General features: G+C 42.6%; 1 protein-coding gene across 2 annotated transcripts in view; it reads left to right on the top strand.

The window, feature by feature from the left end:
* Positions 1–21,235, top strand: part of SASH1 (SAM and SH3 domain containing 1) — a 161,493-nt gene that overhangs the window by 30,453 nt on the left and 109,805 nt on the right. For both annotated transcript variants that reach the window (XM_081945640.1, XM_081945641.1), the window contains exon 2: positions 607–735. In XM_081945640.1, coding sequence (XP_081801766.1) covers positions 607–735 — 129 coding nt within the window. The remainder of the gene's footprint in view (positions 1–606; positions 736–21,235) is intronic.

A 21,235-nucleotide genomic window follows, 5' to 3' on the forward strand; every position in this document is an offset into this window, starting at 1 on the left:
GACAGTTCCTAAACCACAAACTAAGTCTTATGTACACTTACAAAGTACAATATTTAATATATTGCATTTTATTCCAATTTAGATTTTTCACTTGGCTGAATCATGTTAGTTTAATTAGAAATAAAATTTGGTATATCAATAAGGAGTGATGGTTTTGGTTTTTTTGTATACATGGGATTAACCACAAAAGAAATTCTAATCGTCTTTCAAATTGACATTATTTCGAATGTTTAGAATTGTGTAACCCAAGTGAGCAAGAAAAAAAAAGATTACAAATTGGCAAGAGCATCCTTGATTGTATTAAGTTGCTCCTTGAACAGTTCTGGGAGAGAAGACCAAGCTGCTTTAAGGTGCTGTGTTTCTGTCTCCTGTATGCTCCAAAAATGCTTTTGGAGGCTGAATCTAAAGCATTGCACAGCCTCATTATCTAATAATGTCTTGATAATGTATCTTTTTGACGTTTATAGGAATTTCTTGTATCCTCGCTGCTTTTTGAGCTCTATAGATATTGAAGTGCTGTCTTCATTCTATAACTACATTAATGTCTTTAAATTTGCTGAGAATTATTGAATCCTTACACTCTGTTCCTTCTGTATTTTTCTGCAGGATGGGTCACTGGGCAACATTGATGATCTGGCTCAACAGTATGCAGATTACTATAATACCTGTTTTACCGATGTATGTGAAAGGATGGAAGAACTGCGTAAACGAAGGGTATCTCAAGACCTTGATATGGTAAGATGATGAGGAAGACTACTCATTTGCAAACTAAGAACCATTTTAGGTTTTCAGGAATGTCCCCACAACAACAACCCTATGAGGTGGATTGGGCTGAAAGAGAGTAACTGGCTCAAAGTCACCCAGCCAGTCACGACTAAGACAAGACCAGAAATTATTGAGTTCTAGTCATCTGTTGCAGAGGTCTCTCCTGTATCTAGTAATCTCCCTAAGATAGAGAGGTCATCCTCAATCATCTATAGGCATAGAACACATTCGGTTAGAGCAGGGGTGTCAAACTCAAGGCCCATGGGCCAAATCAGCCCACAGGGGGCTTGGATTTGGCCTGCGGGGCCACCCTGGAAACAGCATCTGAGATAGAAGGTAACATTTCTGCTTGCCAAGATATTATCATAAATAGGCATAGTCTTTGCCCAAAAGAATTCTACATCATCCAGCCAGACATTATCGCTGTGCAGCTACTTGCAACCTTCATTGCTAGGATGAATTTAGTCATTCATCCGGACCAGGAACTAATTCTGCCACCATTCTGCCCCAGACCCTAATCTATATTAGAAAAGGATTGATATAATCTGAACAATAAACTACTGGAATTAAACAGAGGAATTCACAATCTTGGACAGTCTCCTAGTTTCTTTTGGCAGCTCACACTGATATCCAGGCAAATCAAGACTTGTATCAAGCTATCCTTTGAAACTTGAAACAAATCAATCTACAGGGGATTGAAGGTCAGTACACTAGAAATGCTGCTATCTCAGCTTCCCCCCCTCCCCCAACATTAACATCTTCCTATAAAGCTACCATATAGTCCTCCATGCCCTTCTTATATCTCAGTTAGAGGTGTAAGTTAGCTGGAGAAAAGTTCTCAATAAAGTCTAGGTCTCTCTAGGCAAGAATTCTACCTCAGGGATAGCTATAAATATGTCCCACTTAAAAAGGGCCTGGCTCAGAAGATTAAAATTAAATGAAGGCTCCTTTTCTACAGTGGAGATAGGACAGGCCTCTCAAACTGGCAGCCCACCAGCCGGATACGAGCCACACCCACCCCAGCAAAGGCAAAAAACATCCCAATACGGAGCACAATACAATCGGGTTTGACACCCCTGAGATAGGACATCCAGCCCACCAAGGTATTATCAGAAAAAATAATTGGGAACCATGTCAGTATTTGCAATCTATAAACCAGGGTGAAATTCAGCAGGTTCTGGAGAACCGGTAGCGGAATTTTTGACTAATTCGGTGACCCAGCAAATGCCACCTCTAGCTGGCCCCAGAGTCGGATGGGAATGGAGATTTTGCAATATTCTTCCCCCAGGAGCAGGGAGGGAATGGGGATTTTGCAGTATCCTTCCCATGCCACATCCACCAAGCCACGCCCACAGAACCGGTAGTAAAAAAAATTTGAATTTCGCCACTGCTATAAACATATCTCTGCTGCCCTCCCACATTTTCAAAAGTTGTTGTTTCTTTGAGTGATCTGTCTACTTGTCATTCTCAACCATGGGGAAGAGTACTTTTCCCTCTCAGGGCAGTCATCATAAGAATATTTTCTATCCTAGCCTCCAGAATGACCACTTCAGAATGTTCAGCCCTGATATAGAAAAAGGATTTTGGGATAAGTCCATTCTCTAGTCCAGGTGTGGCAGAAAAAATAATAAATTTTGAAGCTTAATTTCGAGTCCATACACAAGTTGAGTGGTACAATTTCAATAGTGATTGTAAGAGCAGAGCAAAGAAGCATCACTAATCAAAACAATAGTAGATCAAGATTGTATGTGTGTGCCTCTATGTTTTCAATTGCTCTCTCAAATAAAGTGCATAGTCTAACTTAATTCTCCTGAATTGAGCAGCTTATTTATTTTGTTGCTCTGAAAGAGAGTGCAGCATTGTTGTGAAACACCATCCGTGTGACAGGCCTTTAACTGTTGCTTGAATGATAGCCTTATTTCTTGTTGGCTTGCTTATACAAATTCACTTTTAGAAATGGACGCTATATGAGATGCAAGATCTGAGCAAGCCTGGCTGGTCTTAGCCATTTTTTTTTTACTTCCAGGGCAAATAGCATTCTTTGTCATCTCCCACAGAACTGAGAAATGGTGCCTATTCTTTTAGGAAGATGCAAAACTAATCTACACATGAAATCTATAGCAAGTTACGGCTCCGATTTCCAGTGATAAAAAACAAAAAGAATATAAGGGACTAAGCCAGAACCCATTATTAAAACAATAACTTTGTATATTTGCACACTAAACTAATATGCTCTTTTAAAAATAGCTCTGAATTAGTTAAAGGGATTTTTTCCTCCATGAAGACAATTCATTTACTTTCTCCAGAGGTAAAGAAAGTCCCAAATTCTCTTGGTAGAGCCATAATTTATACCAAAGCCCTAATTTGTTGAGATCAACAAATAAACAAAAGGCTGACTCTTTCCATTAAAAGAATGTAATTAAAAGCCTACTCACTGGCAGGCTGTTATGTTGTCTAAATAACTAGTTGTAGCATGCAGGGAGACTCCGTCACTATTACAAAATCACTGTAAACCTCACATTAGGGAAACTCCCCTACCCCCAAAGCTTCAGCTCAAAGGTTTATTGATTTTAGTGCAGCAAGCCCCAACTTGGGTGACCCCAAATATGCCAGGGAGAATTGGTAGACTTTCTAGCCAGGGTGGTCAGTTTTGACAGTGGTAGTCCAAACTTTTGAAGAATTCTAGTTTGGGATAAATTGATCTAATTCAGAGATGAAAGACCTCTTTCTGAATCCAGCAGATACAGCAGTTCTATCTTATCTTCCCAACCTGCCACGCAATGGCCACTTTAGATAACACCTCTTACTGATGATGTTATTTGCCTCCTAGGCATGTAAGGCATGTCCTTGCAATTTCTTTGGTGTTAATGTAGCCTATTTTATGGATAGAGAACTCCCTTCAATTTAGCCAGATGGGTTTAATTTGCTTCAGATCATTGTTCAGCTGAGCAGGTGGGAAAAACCTTGTGAGTTGAATTAGTGGACATCAAAGATGGAAAGCAATTAGATCTTTGGACCTTAACAAAGGCAAGCGGGAATGATTGAGAGCTCTTCTTTGCACGGGGAAAGAGTGATTAGAAGAAAAAGATAGCAGGTGCTGGTATACCCACAGTATATTATGTGTCAAGTATTTCAAGCAGTCATTCAACCAGGCTATCATCCCTTCCGGGGTCAGAACAAAATCTGCATAACTCAAAAGTAATATCTTCACTGTTATTTTTATCAGCTTTCCTGAACTTGATTATCTGTGTTTGCTCTACCTAGTCTTGCAGCATGAGGTGGGTGAAACTTTAGCCCCAGTGAAGAAACTTTTCTTCATCATTCTATCTCTCCTGGAGCATGTCCCAGTCTTCTCCCTTACTCTGTATGTATGGATTTAGTACAGAGGTCTCAAACTGGCATCCCGCAGGCCGGATGTATCACATGCAGGCCACGCCCACCCCAGCTCAGCAGAAAAACGTAATATGTCACATGATGGCAACGTGATGCTATGAGTTTGACACTCGTGGTTTAGTACATTTGCATGTGGCCAATTATATTCATTTAATGAAACCCATTTCTTACCTCGACTATTAGATTATCATTGCACAAGAGACATGGTAGCTGGTATGATTCTCCAGTCTGGTCTCTGGGATTTATATTGTGGGTTCTATACCCACGCAGCATCTTGTCCCTAATATCCTAAAGAAAGTTCTTTGGTAATAACTCTGTCTTCCTTCCCCACGTGCATTGTCTAAACATAGGCAGCTTCCAATTTTCTTCACTTCTCTTCTAAAGACTGCAGAAGTAACATTGTTAGGCTTCTTTTGGAGATTATCTTATTGTGACATCTCAGACTTTCTTTGCTTTATTTATTTTATTTATTTATTTTATCAGACTTATTAGTCGCCCCCTCTCCCCACAGGGACTTTGGGGGTTTAGAGACTCATGTGTTGGGTGTGATCATTGAACTGAATGGCCCCAAGAGCCGTATTTGAAAAACAACAACATTGCATAAATTTCCTTTTACCGTCAGACAGCAGTCTCTGTGTTTGATTTGTTTGGGAAAAGAAGGTGGTACAACTCTGCCCCAGTGCCAATGTTTATTAAGCAAGCCTGTTGTAGCAGAGCCACCCATTTTTTTAGCACTTCTGTAAAAGCAATTTCTCAGCTGACTTGCAGCTAAATGAGTACCAAACGTTATTTTATAGTGCTCCATTTGCAAATCCCTAGGTTCCAGTCATACAGAGCCAAGGTACTCATCCATAGCAAAACTTATTTGCAGAGGGAACCAAACTAACACTAATCAAGCTAGTTGATCAGTGTCAAATTTCAAACATATGGTATCCTTTTAGGTTTTGTACAACTGACAATAAAAAGCATTTTTCCTAGTTGCTTTCCTCATCCATTACCTGGCAAGGCTTAGACCACCTGAGCACAACAACTTAAACCTCTTCTGAGAATGTGGGTGCGTGTCAGAGGTGGTATTCAGCAGGTTCTGACCACTTCTGGAGAAACGATAGCAGAATTTTTGAGTAGTTCAAAGAACTGGTAAATCCCACCTCTGACTGGCCCCGCCCCATCTATTCTCTACCTCCCGAGTCCCAGCTGATTGGGAGGAAATGGAGATTTTACAGTATCCTTCCCCTGCCACGCCCACCAAGCCACGCCACGCCCACCAATCCATGCCCACAGAACCGGTACAAAAAATTTTTGAATCCCATCACTGGTGGGTGTATCAGTATGTCATCATAGTTAAAATGTGGAGTGCTACTAAAGAGACACTGGTTCTAGTCCAATCTCAACCACTGAGAACCTTTGGGCCAATCGTTCTCTCTCAATTCAAACTGCCTTGTGTTGTTGCTGTTGTGGGAAAGAAATAGAGAAAGTGCTACCTACACTATTCCTGGAGAAAAGTTGGGGTATGAATCCAGTAAAAAGGTAAGTAAGCAATACATTGCTGCTGTTGCTTCTTTGTTATGAAATGGGGTTGACTTCTGTGAGACTGACTAGCATAACTACCTGCAGAGATAGAGTAGAGTACAGTAGAATAGAATAGAATAGAATAGAATAGAATAGAATAGAATAGAATAGAATTCTTTATTGGCCAAGTGTGATTGAATGCACAAGGAATTTGTCTTCGGTGCATAAGCTCTCAGTGTACATAAAAGATATAATTCATAAATCAGATGGATATGGTATACATTGTGACCCAGGGTCTTCAGTGTTAATTGTTGTTAGATACTTGCCCTAACTACAGTGGTTTCCACCAAGGTCCTCTGTTCCGGTGGGAACAGAGGTTTAATCCTATTGGTCGAAGGGTTTGACAGCTCCCTATAAAAAGGGCTGCTGTCAAACTCAACCTTCGCTGGATTGTTCTCTCTTGTTATACTTAATAAAGAGCTGTTGTTATCGTTAAGCCTGTGTGTGCCTATCCATTACCCAATCTAACAATTGTTTTATCCTTGGGCATTGAGGGTTGTATGTCGAGGTTGTGTGTTACAATTTTGTGCTTTTTTAAACCCTTATTCACTGCCAGAGCATGTGATGGGCAGCCATATAAACCAAATAAATCAAGAAAGCAAGTTTGGCATCATGGAGAGTTCTGCTTTATTTTTGTGTCACTTTCTAATGTTTCTAAACATCAAGCAATCTTAGCAGCAATTCAACACTATCTCTGTCGAATCAAGAAGCATATGAGGGATGAGTAGAGGGTAACAATTTGAAGGGTTAAACATGATTCACAAAGGGTTCACATTTTTCCTCCATACTTAGAGCACCATTGCCCCTTCCTGTTCTTTCCATTGGATGATGAAGAGATATGTGTGGAATATTCTTGAAACCCACTGAGGCTATTCTTTAAATGGCTGATGAACTAAACAGTGAACAGTAACAAAGTTGGAAGGTCCCTTGGAGGTCATCTAGTCCAACCCCATGCTCACACAGGAAACCTGTACTAGGGATTCGAACCGCTGAACTGCCAACCTTTCTGATCAACAAGCTTAGTGACTTAGCCACTGAACCACCTGAAACATTTCAGAACAGTGTACTTAAAACAATGTCAAAGTACTTGCAGCCTCAAAGAGTGCAGGCTGAAGTCCTACAGATACTTGCTCAAACTAAGTTTCACTCAACTCATTTTTAGTTCAGGGGGTTCATTTCCATCTCTTTCTATACCAAGGGTCGGCAAACTTAAACACTCAAAGAGCCATTTGGACCCGTTTCCCACAGAAAAGAAAACACCCGGAGCCACAGAGGTCCTAACCGGAAGCCCCCTGTTCAATTCTGGAGCTGACCGGAAGTTCATTTCCCCCACCATAGAGTCTCCTCCTAGCACGCCATACCTTTTTCTCTACCTGTCATAACCGAAAGCCCTGTCAATTGTGGAGACAACTGGAAAACCCTCCCCTTGCCATAGAGTCTTCTCCTGGCGCACTGTGCTTCTCTCCCCCACTCCACCGGAAGCTCCTCTCAAAATTGTGGCGCCGACTGGTGACGAAGCCACAGCAGAGGGAGGAAAGAGCCACATGCGGCTCCAGAGCTGCAGTTTTCCGACCCCTGTTCTAGACTATACATTGGTCATATGAGTAAAATTTTCTTAATTTTATGGCTGTTCACACAGCAGAAATAGATCAAGGGCCTGTGGAGATCATCAGAATTTACAGTGGGGTGTGCCCCTCTGGATTGGCCCTGGTCTTGCATTTTCAGCGTCTCCAATTTAGTTGATACTCAGAAGTGCTTACCAATAAAGCAGAATATTTGTAGCTCAAGATTGAAATGAGTGGTCCTTGGTGCTTTCTGAGCTTGGTTGTTTTCTTGCAGACACTTCATTACCCAAACTAGATAACACCATCAGTTTGGGTAAGGAAACATCTGCAAGAAAATAACCAAACTCAGAGAGCATCAAGGATCCCTCAGAAGTGTTTACATTTGAAACCATTCATTCATTCATTTAGTTTCAGATTGTCCTGAAATGCTGCCTAGTCTATCCCCCTAGTGTTATCTTCGGTTGATAACTGAAGTTGTTGTGATAAGATTTAAAATAGTTGTATGCAAAAATGGCTTAGCTTCGTCATAGCTTTGTTTATGTGATTTTTATCTACTCTTACATGCTTGCTCATATTTGCTTAATGCAATATATTGTATGTGTTCTATTTTGTAGGAAATTGCAATATTCAGATTTATCTCGCTTCTAAATTTCTAAACAGTCTACATAAATTCCAATTTTAATATTATGCCTGGCCACAAATGCTTAAGATGTGTTATAGCAGCATTGGTCTAAATTTGTGAGGCTGTTCCTTTTGAAAGTAGAATCATATCAGCATTGTTTTAAGTGTATGATACCATTCTTTTAAACATATCTTTAACCTTGTATATCAATGAATGATATCTGTGTTACCGCTGTTTTATGTCTGCTGCTCCATCAATTCAATAGGCCTCATTTCTGAATAGATAAGATTGCTCTTTCAATGTATTGAGCCTCAGATTGTCTTCCAGAGATCAAAGGTTTGGGCTTATTTTCCAGCATAGTTTTACATGGATGTTACCAAATGACACTTCAGCGTTTTCTGTATGTTAAATCTTTGGAATTCTGCAGTCAGTTTATTAGTTAGCTTACTTCACATACATTGCAATAAATGTCTTCTTCCAGATAGAATAGAATAGAATAGAATAGAATAGAATAGAATTCTTTATTGGCCAAGTGTGATTGGACACATAAGGAATTTGTCTTTGGTGCATATACTCTCAGTGTACATAAAGAAAAATAAAATAGAATGCATTCATCAAGAATCATAAGATACAACATGAATTGTATTTAAAATTCAAGTCACCCCCCTTTCCTCTGGTCTTCCTTTTTTGAGATGTTGTTTAATGGAGAGAGGAAATGAATCAAATTTATAATTGATATTTTTTATGCTAGAAGTCAGAGTCAAAATGCCATCTACAGCACTACTTAACATGGACAGGACATGTTTTCAGTTGTAGCTGCATATAATTACATAGATATTTCTGAGTTATATTTCCCATTCTTTTAAAATATAACCAAAACAATAGAAATCCTTTATCTGGTTTGTCCCATTCATGTTGTAATGATATGAATTCTAGAAAAGTGTAATTCACAGTTCTACCTCTCAACAAAAGTAAATAGATGCTGCATAGAATTGTCTTTGTTATACCCTCCTTAAATAAAAAAAAACAGACTAAAGCATCTAGATGCATGGTACATGCATTTTTACTTCAGACTGACTTGAGCTGGGAAATTCTTTTTTTAAAGATGAAGCGTAAATCTACACATTATCAACGTTAGTTTTTGCATAACATGCCACTGAAAATTTGCACTACACTAAGCACAAAGGCAGCACTTCCCCTGAGACCAAGAGTGCATCTGCATGCCAGGAGCAGCTTCCAGACCTTGCAAACGTTGTTGATGCTTTCATTGTTGAAAGAGAGGGCCTCCATTGTGTTCTTGCAAGGTGTGAAGCTCCTTGCCCTGGAATTATCGGGAAAGGGTACATCTGTTTGCAAAACACTGCAGGGTAAGAACAGATGTGCATTCCTGCCATTTCTAGTGAGCAGGGGAAAGCATCCCTCTATATGAAGACAGAGGGTCAGAGAAGGCCTGTCTTAACATACTTACTGCACAATAGGGGGTAAAGAACACATCTCCAGTTTCTATAATGGAATCCCTTTCAATATATACATTTAAAGAAAACTCTGAGAATCTAGCTTTCCTGATTGCAAATGCCAGTAGAAGCTTGGCATATCTCCTTGGAAGGCTTTGCATAGACTTAACCTTAGTCATCATAATGTATATGGATCAAAGAATGCATTCTCTGCCAAAATGTGTAAGTAATCTTGTGGGGCAGACTGTTGTTTTTCAAATTTGGCAAGTTTAAGATGGGTGGACTTCAGCGTCAAGCACATTGGCTGTTGAATTCTGGTTAAAAAAATATATCTTGAGGTTGAAAAAAAACACTGGTTTAGTCTAATGTACTTGACTCCATTCTTCAGCCTCTATTGAATAGGCATATGAATGGGGAGATAGGAGCAATTGATTAAGAAAAGGCACGAAGATCACTGGAAGATCTATGGAAGAACTTGTTTACTTGTACACATCTTCACTTGTCTGTCATAGGCACCTGCACCAAACCAAAATTGCATCAGAGTAACATCACACATGCCATGATATCATGATGCAAATTCCGGCTGTGCATCTGTGAATCCTGGCTGGTGACACAGCCTTATACTTCTTAGGGTTTGCATCATGATGTCATGGCATGTGGGTCACTTGTTCCTTGGCCCCTTTGCTGGCATGTAGGTCACTTGTCCCAGCCCTTTGCTGTCCACCAATAGACATCTGTGGTTTCCACATAACTCATCATCTGACAGAGAAAGAAACAATATATTTTCCTGCCAGAACTGTCACATGAGATATGCTGGTAATATTTCCAATGTGGACATAAGAAAAAAGACTATGGGATACTAGCAGTTATGTAATGTGTCTCTTAATACTATACTGTAATATAATAACCAACAAAATAGCTGCGAGGAACTATTTTATTTTCACTCTTTACTGAAGAAAAAATTGGTATTTTATTTAATTACAATTTATCTATAGGCACAAGCCAAAAAAAACAGTTGTCATTGGATTAGATTAAACCAATGCAGCTTGCCTTGAAATATTATCCTATTTTGTTTTATCAGTATTTCATTTCTCTATTTTTAAATTTCTGCCTTTATGTGTAAATCATTTCATTCATCCATAATGAATACGGATGCTTTGCTTTTTAAACTTACGATAGAAGGGGAATGCGTGCTACTTTTTACATCAATTTTATTAGAAACATATTTTGCTTCTTAGACTGTTGTTTTGACCTATTTTATTTTACCATGGCTCAGAGGGCAAAGCTGTCAAATTCTGATCTGATTTCTTGGCTTTATTGGCAGCATGAAAGAATGCTAGCCAGTGCAACTGGCTGGGAAGATAACTGAGCTTATGACATACAGCCTGCATTTCCTCTTACTTTGCCAGATTAATGGAACCATTTTGAAGCTTATCTTTTGCTACATGGTGGTGTTTTGCTGGCAGCACGTAAAATTTTGACAGCCTCTTGCTTTACCTACAGATAATTCTGCACTGGATTTGGGTCTCTCATAGTAAATGTTGCAGTGATATTTTTATATAAATGGTATCTAGTAATATACATAGAATAGAATTGTTGGAAGGGACCTTGGAGGTCTTCTAGTCCAACCCCCCCGAGCAAGAAAGCCTATACCATTTCAGACAAATGATTGTCCAATCTCTTCTTAAAGACTTCCAGTGTTGGAGCACCCACAACTTCTGGAGGCAAGTTGTTCCACTGATTAATTGTTCATTATATGTTTTAGCCTTCAGTCCAGAGGTAGGTTCCTACCGGTTCGTACTGGTTCAGTTTAACCACTGGTGGTAATTCTGCCTGAGTGGCAGAAACGGCAGTGACCCAGGCTGGTCACACCCACGAACTGGTTCCCCGGTTGCTGCTGCTGTTTACTTTTTACTTTTTTTACCAGATGTGCCTGTGTGCACAGTTCAATGTAAATTGTTCTGCGCATGTGCAAAGCGCGCACAAAGCGAACTGGTAACAATGCCAGTAGGATCCCACCCCTGCTCCAGTCCCCTAATCATCTGTGTTGATGTTCTCTGCACTCTTTTTAGAGTCTCAACATCTTTTTTATATTGTGGCGACTAAAACTGGATACAATATTCCACATGTGGCCTTACCAAGACATTATAAAGGGTACTAACACTTCATATGATCTTGATTCTATCCTTCTGTTAATGCAGCCTACGATTGTGTTGGCCTTTTTTGCAACTGCAGCATACTAATGGTTCACATTTAAGTCATTGTCCATTAGGACTCTAAGATTCTTCTCACAGTTACTACTATTGAGACAGGTACCACCTTTTCTATTCCTGTGCATTTGTTTTTTCTTGCCAATTTTGTTATAACATATAACAGTACGCCTTCATAAATTAAAAAGACCAATAATATTATATAATTATCCTCCCCCCCCATCAAACTCCTTCACGCTTTCTTTTCTGTTTGCTGCTATCTCATGTAACTAATCTTTCTTTACAGACTGAAAGATGTTGAATATATATCAGAATTATCCTTTTAGACATATTTCACTTCATGAGGCTGCACAAAAAGAAATGTCCAGATATGACTGCTTCTAACAGCACATGGATATATTGCTTTAATTTTCAATAGTTTGAATCCAGTGTAAATTCCAATGAGATCTATGGGAGAAGAAGCAAGTCATGACTAAGTTGCTTTTTAGTTGATTCAAACAACACTAGTTTGATGTCTTGGTTAAGGCACTGGGTTAGAAAGCAGGAGGCTGAATTCTAGTCCTACTTTGACATGAAGGCAGCTGGGTGCCCTTGGGCCAGTCACTCTCTCTCTCACCTCTCGGAAGTAGACAATGGCAAAACACTTCTGGAATTTTGCCAAGAAAACTGCAAGGACTAGTCCAGGCAGTTACCAGGAGTCAACAATGACTTGAAAGCGCCAAAAAAAAAGGAGAGGAAAGGAAAAGGAAAGAAAATTACATGTATTATGACACTAAATTATCCAGTTCAAAGGTAACATTTCAGACTAAGAGTCCCACAATTTAGAATTCACTTCTGAGGTAAATTCTTTTGCTTCTTTCTGAAAAAAAAAAGCACTTACGTGCGGTATTCCTTCTGACCCTATGTATATTACAAAATATAGATGAGGACTGAAATGGTTCCATATGAGAATCTCTTATCCATGGAAAGCTATCACATCAGGAAGAAAGAGAGAACCCTTTTCTCTAAATTGTTTTTCACAAGCTCTAGGGCCGTGATGGCGAACCTACAGCACGTGTGCGGAATTGACATGCAGAGCCATCTCTCCATCTTCGTTACAGGCGCACAAAGACTAACTGGCCAGTGCGCATGCGTGTGCCAGAAACCAGGAGCTCAGCTTTTCGGCGCACACATGCACACCGGGGAGCTGCTCTTCCGGTTTGCAGCACTCCCCCACACATGCACCAGGAAGTTGCTCTTCGGGTTTCCAGGGCTGCCCCCATGCGTGCGTGCTCCCATTTCGGCACTCAGTGCTGAAAAGGTTCGCCAACACTGATCTAGGGGTTTTTTTTAGGATTAGGTTGTTGTTTTGGTGTTACGCATGGAGAATATCAATGTTCCTTTCTCTCTCAGCATTTTAAGTATTCTGAAGAAGGCTACACAGTGTGATTTCTATTTGATCGTTAGAACCTAAGTTTTTATTTCTGACAGATACCTGAGGTTCATGAGTGCTTGTTAGGTGATAGCTTCACTCAACTAAGCATATTTTACTTTTTCTATGATAAGCTTGTTAGCTTGAGACTTGGTCTCCACCCCTTACAGTATGCACCTGTTGAAGGACTAATCTGTGAATCAGGATTTTGCAGTTCAAAACTTTGAGTCAGGCACCTCACTATATCCTTTGAAATTTTAAGAAGTAGCGGTATGTCCAGTCATATTTCTTGGCCGATAATTCATTTGACTAAGAAGATATTTTGTATGTATAAGAGGTCCTGTGCTGCTTCTGAGGTCCCTTCGGTGCTCTGGGAAAGATTTCAAGAAAGATACAGAGGACTGAAAAGGAGAAACTATTTTATTTATATATATATATATATATATATATATATATATATATATATATATATATATATATATATATATATATATATATATATATATATATATATATATATATATATATATATATATATATATATATATATATATATATATATATATATATATATATATATATATATATATATATATATATATATATATATATATATATATATATATATATATATATATATATATATATATATATGTGTGTGTATTTTGTATATAACCATATATATATATGGTTTTCTGCCTGGATGGTCTCCTGGAGTGAGCCGAAAGACAGAAAAGGGAAAGCAGTGTGTTCCCTCCCATATTTGGGCATACCAGGGGTTGTGGCACAATAAATACACACACACACACACACACATATGAACAAACGTGATGATACCTCCCGCCTACCAAACATCTGGAAACCAGCCCTAGCCAACAAACGAACACCACCCACCACCCAAGCCGTTACAATACAATATATATAACCAACTCCCCTTCCTGGATGTCTTAGTCTATAAGAAATCCGATGGATCCCTAGGACACACCATCTACCAGAAGAAAACACACACAAACCGCTATTTGCACGCACTCTCACACCACCACCCAGCACAGATCAACTCTGTAACCAAGACACTCATCTCCAGAACAAAACGCTTAGCTGACGAACAACACCTCAAAACCGAACTACACACTCTCACCAACGTACTAACATCCAACGGATTCCGAAGAAACAATATCACTAACCTAATCCAAAAAGAAAACCCCACTAAAATCCAAGACAGTGAACAAGAAAACGGCAAAGCCCTCCTCCCATACATAAAAGGCACCACAGACAGAATCAGCAAGATCCTCCACAAACACAACATCAAAACAGCATTCTACACAAACCGAAAAATATCCACCATCCTGAGAAACCCCAGAGACAAAATAGAGTTAGAAAATCAAGGAGTATATGAAATCCCATGCCCCACCTGCCCCACCACATACATCGGACAAACCAACAGAAGAATAAAGGCACGCATTGAAGAACACAAAAAGTCAGTCAGAAAGGAGGAACCAACTTCTTCCCTGGTCCAACACCTCAAAGCCACAGGACATGATATAGACTTTAAAAAGACCAGAACTATTGCCAAAATTGAACACTTTAACAACAGAATAATCAGAGAAGCTATTGAGATAGAAAAACAACCACACAGCATGAATAAACGAGATGATACCTCCCGCCTACCAGCCATTTGGAAACCCGCCCTCACTGACAAACGAGTCCCTAACACTAAGAATGATACCAGACCCACACTCACGAAAACCACACAGGATGTCACTATCACACATCCACACAAAAAGCAAGCCCAAACCCACACCGATAATGACCACAAACCAGAAGCCCGACCACAAACCAGAAGCCAGACCACAGCTGCATTATTAGCCACTTTAAACCCCTCCAATCCATACATGAAGCAAACTGATGCCCACCACGGAGATGTGGCACGACCACAAACACGAAGCCAAACAACAGTAACGCAGCTAACCAGCTCAAATCCCTCTGCAACTCAGACTAACACAAGCACAACCAGGCCCCCACCCAAACAGAACACGCCCCCATCCAATCAGAGCACAGCCAAACTCCCATCCAATCAGAGCACAGCCAAGCCCCCTACCAATCAGAATACACCTCCACCCAATCAGAATGCAGCCAAGCTCCCACCCAATCAGCACAAACCCCCACTGGCAGTTAAAAAGAGGAACCGGCTGAGATCTCACATTGCTCCTGGAAGCACCAAGCCAGAAGCACCAAGCCGGAAGCAGCAGCCTGAAGATGATGAATGAGACTTCATCGAAACGTCGTGAAGATACTTCCAATTCTACGCGGGAGAAAACCCGAACAACCAAAGACATACATACAAACACCCGCGAAAACCTCAGAAAACAAATATCGTACCTCTACGGGGAGGAAATCCACCATCTGACCAGGACCTATGAAAAACTCGAAGTCCAAAGAGCTTCCATTTTATGTGACCTCACATTCCTACGCAACTGCCGAGATCAAAATTTAACCCCCACATGCTTCCAATTAAAATTCCACTCCAACTCTGCAGCCACCAAACGCATCCTGAAAAGAACAGAAATGGCCCTAATCAGAAATGAACTTCACACAAAAAGATTCCACCTAGACCGAATCAACAAAAATCTCCTTACACTTCACCTCAAACTCAGCAACAAGATCCACCCCACACTTTGGGACAAATCCAAACAACTCGCCACCTGGAGAGCCGAAACACAGACCACCCTCAAGACAGACACACATACCAATAAACTCCGAAGACTAAAGGAACGCCAGAAACAAACCCCTCCCCCCTCACATCCACACATGAAACAAACAGTGCATAACATCTCAGATAAGATCCTCACCAAAGCTGAAACCAATGTCCTTGCCAGAGGATTCAACTTTGCAGCCGCTCCCAAACACATCCCCACTGAAACCATTATATGCGGAATTGAAACCAGCCTGACCAAAATCAACCCCGATGACGCTAACAGAATCAGACTCGAAATCACCAACATCCTCTGCACCAGCAAGCCCCCCAAAAGCAACTTACCCAAAGAGGAACAGACAGCACTACTTAACCTAAAAGAAGACACTAGCATAATAATCCTTCCAGCAGACAAGGGGAACGCCACGGTGGTCATGAACACATCTGACTACCAAACCAAATTAACCAACCTACTCCAAGACTCCACTTACAAACCCCTAAGCACGGATCCCACCACCTACTTAGAAAAAACCACCAGATCCAAAATAAAAGCCTCCCCCATCAGCGAAGAGATCCAGCAAAGACTCATTCCCAGAGAAAAATCATCCAGATGCCCTAAGCTCTATGGTCTCCCCAAGATCCACAAAGAAGGAACCCCACTCAGACCCATAGTCAGCTCCATAGGCTCACCTCTACAAAACCTAGCCAAATTTCTCGCCAAACAACTACAGCCCTATGCAGAATCCATCACCTCACACGTAAAAAACTCATTCCAGTTCATAGAGATCATAAAGAAACAAAACTTACAGCCCAGCGACCTACTCGTGAGCTTCGATGTTGTATCACTCTTCACCCAAGTACCAATCAAAGAAGCCTTGACAGCTATCCAAAACAAATACAACCCCCCCAAACATATCCTAGATCTGACCAACCACTGCCTATCCAACACATACTTCTTCTACAACGGACAAAAATACAAACAAACAGAAGGAGCACCCATGGGATCACCCCTCTCACCTGTCATTGCTAACCTCTACATGGAACACTTTGAAACCCAAGCTCTAGAAAAATCCGATCACAAACCCAAACTCTGGCTCAGATACGTAGACGACACCATCATAATCTGGCCACACGGGAAAGATAAACTGGACAACTTCCTCACACACCTCAACTTCCTCACTACACCCCAAAATACAGTTCACCATGGAAACAGAAGCCAATAACCAACTCCCCTTCCTGGATGTCTTAGTCTATAAGAAATCCGATGGATCCCTAGGACACACCATCTACCAGAAGAAAACACACACAAACCGCTATTTGCACGCACTCTCACACCACCACCCAGCACAGATCAACTCTGTAGCCAAGACACTCATCTCCAGAACAAAACGCTTAGCTGACGAACAACACCTCAAAACCGAACTACACACTCTCACCAATGTACTAACATCCAACGGATTCCGAAGAAACAATATCACTAACCTAATCCAAAAAGAAAACCCCACTAAAATCCAAGACAGTGAACAAGAAAACGGCAAAGCCCTCCTCCCATACATAAAAGGCACCACAGACAGAATCAGCAAGATCCTCCACAAACACAACATCAAAACAGCATTCTACACAAACCGAAAAATATCCACCATCCTGAGAAACCCCAGAGACAAAATAGAGTTAGAAAATCAAGGAGTATATGAAATCCCATGCCCCACCTGCCCCACCACATACATCGGACAAACCAACAGAAGAATAAAGGCACGCATTGAAGAACACAAAAAGTCAGTCAGAAAGGAGGAACCAACTTCTTCCCTGGTCCAACACCTCAAAGCCACAGGACATGATATAGACTTTAAAAAGACCAGAACTATTGCCAAAATTGAACACTTTAACAACAGAATAATCAGAGAAGCTATTGAGATAGAAAAACAACCACACAGCATGAATAAACGAGATGATACCTCCCGCCTACCAGCCATTTGGAAACCCGCCCTCACTGACAAACGAGTCCCTAACACTAAGAATGATACCAGACCCACACTCACGAAAACCACACAGGATGTCACTATCACACATCCACACAAAAAGCAAGCCCAAACCCACACCGATAATGACCACAAACCAGAAGCCCGACCACAAACCAGAAGCCAGACCACAGCTGCATTATTAGCCACTTTAAACCCCTCCAATCCATACATGAAGCAAACTGATGCCCACCACGGAGATGTGGCACGACCACAAACACGAAGCCAAACAACAGTAACGCAGCTAACCAGCTCAAATCCCTCTGCAACTCAGACTAACACAAGCACAACCAGGCCCCCACCCAAACAGAACACGCCCCCATCCAATCAGAGCACAGCCAAACTCCCATCCAATCAGAGCACAGCCAAGCCCCCTACCAATCAGAATACACCTCCACCCAATCAGAATGCAGCCAAGCTCCCACCCAATCAGCACAAACCCCCACTGGCAGTTAAAAAGAGGAACCGGCTGAGATCTCACATTGCTCCTGGAAGCACCAAGCCAGAAGCACCAAGCCGGAAGCAGCAGCCTGAAGATGATGAATGAGACTTCATCGAAACGTCGTGAAGATACTTCCAATTCTACGCGGGAGAAAACCCGAACAACCAAAGACATACATATATATAATAATAATCAGTGTCTTTAATGTGCTGCTGCTGAATTACAGATATCAGGACCTTTTTCATTAAGATTCATATTGTGATTCCAATATGTGATTCCTACCAGTTTCAGAAGATACAAGGTGAAGGATGACTTTGCTAAATAAGAACTAGAAAAGAGTAAATCAGTACATATTTTACAACATTTCTATTTCATCTAGTGCAGTGGTCCTCAACCAGTGGGTCGGGACCCCTTTGGGGGTCGAACAACCCTTTCACAGGGGTCACCTAAGACCATCGGAAAATACATATTTTCGATGGCCTTAGGAACCGAGACACCAATTTTCTGGTTGGGGGTCACCACATGAGGAACTGTATTAAAGGGTTGCGGCATTGGGAAGGTTTTGAGAACCACTGATCTAGTGCCATATAGACAATGGCAGATGGGGAGGAGGAGGAGGAGCTTCCTGGAGGATGGCGGTCAGCCTCTGAGCTCCGTGTTTTTGCGGGGGCTCTTTTGACCTGGGCTGGGTGCTGCTGGCCCGTTGATGAACTGGAGGACCACGAATCTACTCAATGACCACCCTGGCTTATTTCTGGACCCTAGCGGTCCCCCAGGGTGGCCGGACGGCACAGAAAGGCGGAAGAAAGTAAATCGAGCTTGAAACCTGAATTGAGCTGCGAAATGGCGGTCGGCGTTTTGGCGTTTGGCGTTTGGGCGCGTCGGCTTACTCCTGGGGGGATTGCAGGCGTCGTCGGCTGCTGGAGCTGTCGTTTTGACTCTAACACTTCGATCTATCTGGCTGGCGTTTGCGGGCGTTTTTACAAGCCACGACAGCTACGACAGCCTGAGGCAAGACCAACGACGCCTTGAGCGGTTAGTGACGGGGGATACGATGGCGCCCCATATGAGAGGTGGTGGAGGGAGATGTTGGTGGCAGAGGCGGCCCGGAAGACCACCGGGGGGCGTTAAACATCAATCCCCCCGACTCGTTGGACTCGCTGGACCCGCCGGTTGCCCCGAGCCTTCTAGAAGCCCAGTGGACATCGTGGGAGGTTGGGGCTGGGCACGAAACATCCATTATGAATCATCTGAGTCACCGGGGATGTTGGATCTGCGGAGGGCATCGGAATGAATAATAGAGGCCTTCTGAAATGGCTCGGTGGCGACGCTGGCGCTTGAAAGATGCACGGTGAGCCGCTGACACCACCCCCTCCCCATCAGGGCTTGTCGTATAGTCTGAGAATTTTTACTATCAGGGGCTTGGAAGAACTACGGGGAACTATTTGAATTCCCCCCCCCCCTGTCGCTATGAATCACCTTCTCACCCCCTATGGACTTTGAAGAACTGCCTAACTTATGGACTTTGAAGAACTTCCTAACCCTATGGTGGGCCTATTTATTTTTAGCTACTTCTACCGATTTCTTTCCCCTTCTTTTCTTATTTTGTGATCTTAGCTGCCGTTCGCTATGATTTCTACGGGTAGACTTATTTAACATCTCAGCACCCAGAATCCTTCTGTAGCCCGGCGTATTTACTATCTACTATTTGTCATGTATGCGAGGTCTGACCTTATTTTACTGCGAGAATCCCCCCTTTCGCAGTTATGTCCTCCTGCCCTTTCTAGGACCCACCTCGAGGACGGGTTTATTAACCCAGAGAGGTGGAGGAAGCGCACATTGAGGGGTTTTTTAATAAAATCTTTTTTAAAAATTGTAAGGGGTTCTAGGGGTGGGGGGGGGGAACCGGTTAGGAGGGATGGTAGAGCCAGGCACTTAGGTGTGGTCGAAAGAGGAGGGAGCGGAGTGGGGGAGGAGAGGGAAGATAGCATTCCTGTTCAGGGCTCCTTAATACCAACAGTCGTAGGGAGGGGCAGGTGTGAGGACAACTTAAGAGCACGTAGTCGGTTGGGAGACCGGGGCTTTTGGTCATTCCCGGTCGTTTGTACCAACCCCTGCATACTAGGTGGTCAGGACCTACAGACCCAAGGCCTGAGACTGCTGTTATGCAATGCGAGGTCCGTTGTCAATAAGGCCCCCCTCATCCACGATCTAATTTTGGAGGGGGAGCCGGACCTCGCCGGAATAACCGAGACCTGGTTGGGCCACGAGGGAGGTCTACCCCTTGTGGAAATGTGCCCACCAGGTTATCGAGCATTTCACCAGCCTCGGGCCCAGGGAAGGGGCGGTGGGGTAGCTGTGATTATCCGGGAAGATTTAGAGCCGAGAGAGTTCACTGTGCCGCAGACATCCGGGTGTGAGTCCCTCGTCGTGAGATGGGGCCCAGGGAGGCAGTTGGGCCTGCTGATAGTATACCTGGCTCCTCGCTATACTTCAGCGGCCCTGCCCGAACTCCTTGAGCTGATCTCATCGGTGGCGGTTGAGACCCCCAAACTTTTAGTGATGGGGGATTTTAATCTGCCGTCGATGGGAGAAGCGTCTGAGGGGGTTCGGGAGTTCATGGCTTCCATGACAGCCATGGACCTGACCCAGTTAATTCAGGGCCCTACTCACGAGGGAGGCCACACCCTGGACCTTGTTTTTGTCTCTGGCCAGTGGACGAGTGATCTGGGAATAGGGGATCTAGACACTATTCCCCTGTCATGGTCGGATCACTCACTTCTCCGGCTGGACTTCCCTGGTGCTACCCCCCGCCGCGAGGAGGCGGAACTGGAAGGTATTAGATGGTTCCGCCCCAAGCGCCTGATGGAACCGGATAGGTTCCAGACGGAACTTGGGCCACCTACTGTAGACCTGACCCGCCCCCGAGTGGAGGACCTGGTAGACGCATGGAATAGTGCGACTACCGGGGCCCTAGACCGGGTGGCGCCTTTGCGGCCTCTCTTGCGGCGACGAACCACCCTGGCACCTTGGTTTACCGAGGAGCTAAGGGTGATGAAACGCCACAAGAGACGCCTAGAGAGTCGTTGGAGAT

The sequence above is a fragment of the Natrix helvetica genome, assembly GCF_964273705.1.
Source record: "Natrix helvetica genome assembly, chromosome: 2".
Lineage (NCBI taxonomy): Eukaryota > Metazoa > Chordata > Lepidosauria > Squamata > Natricidae > Natrix > Natrix helvetica.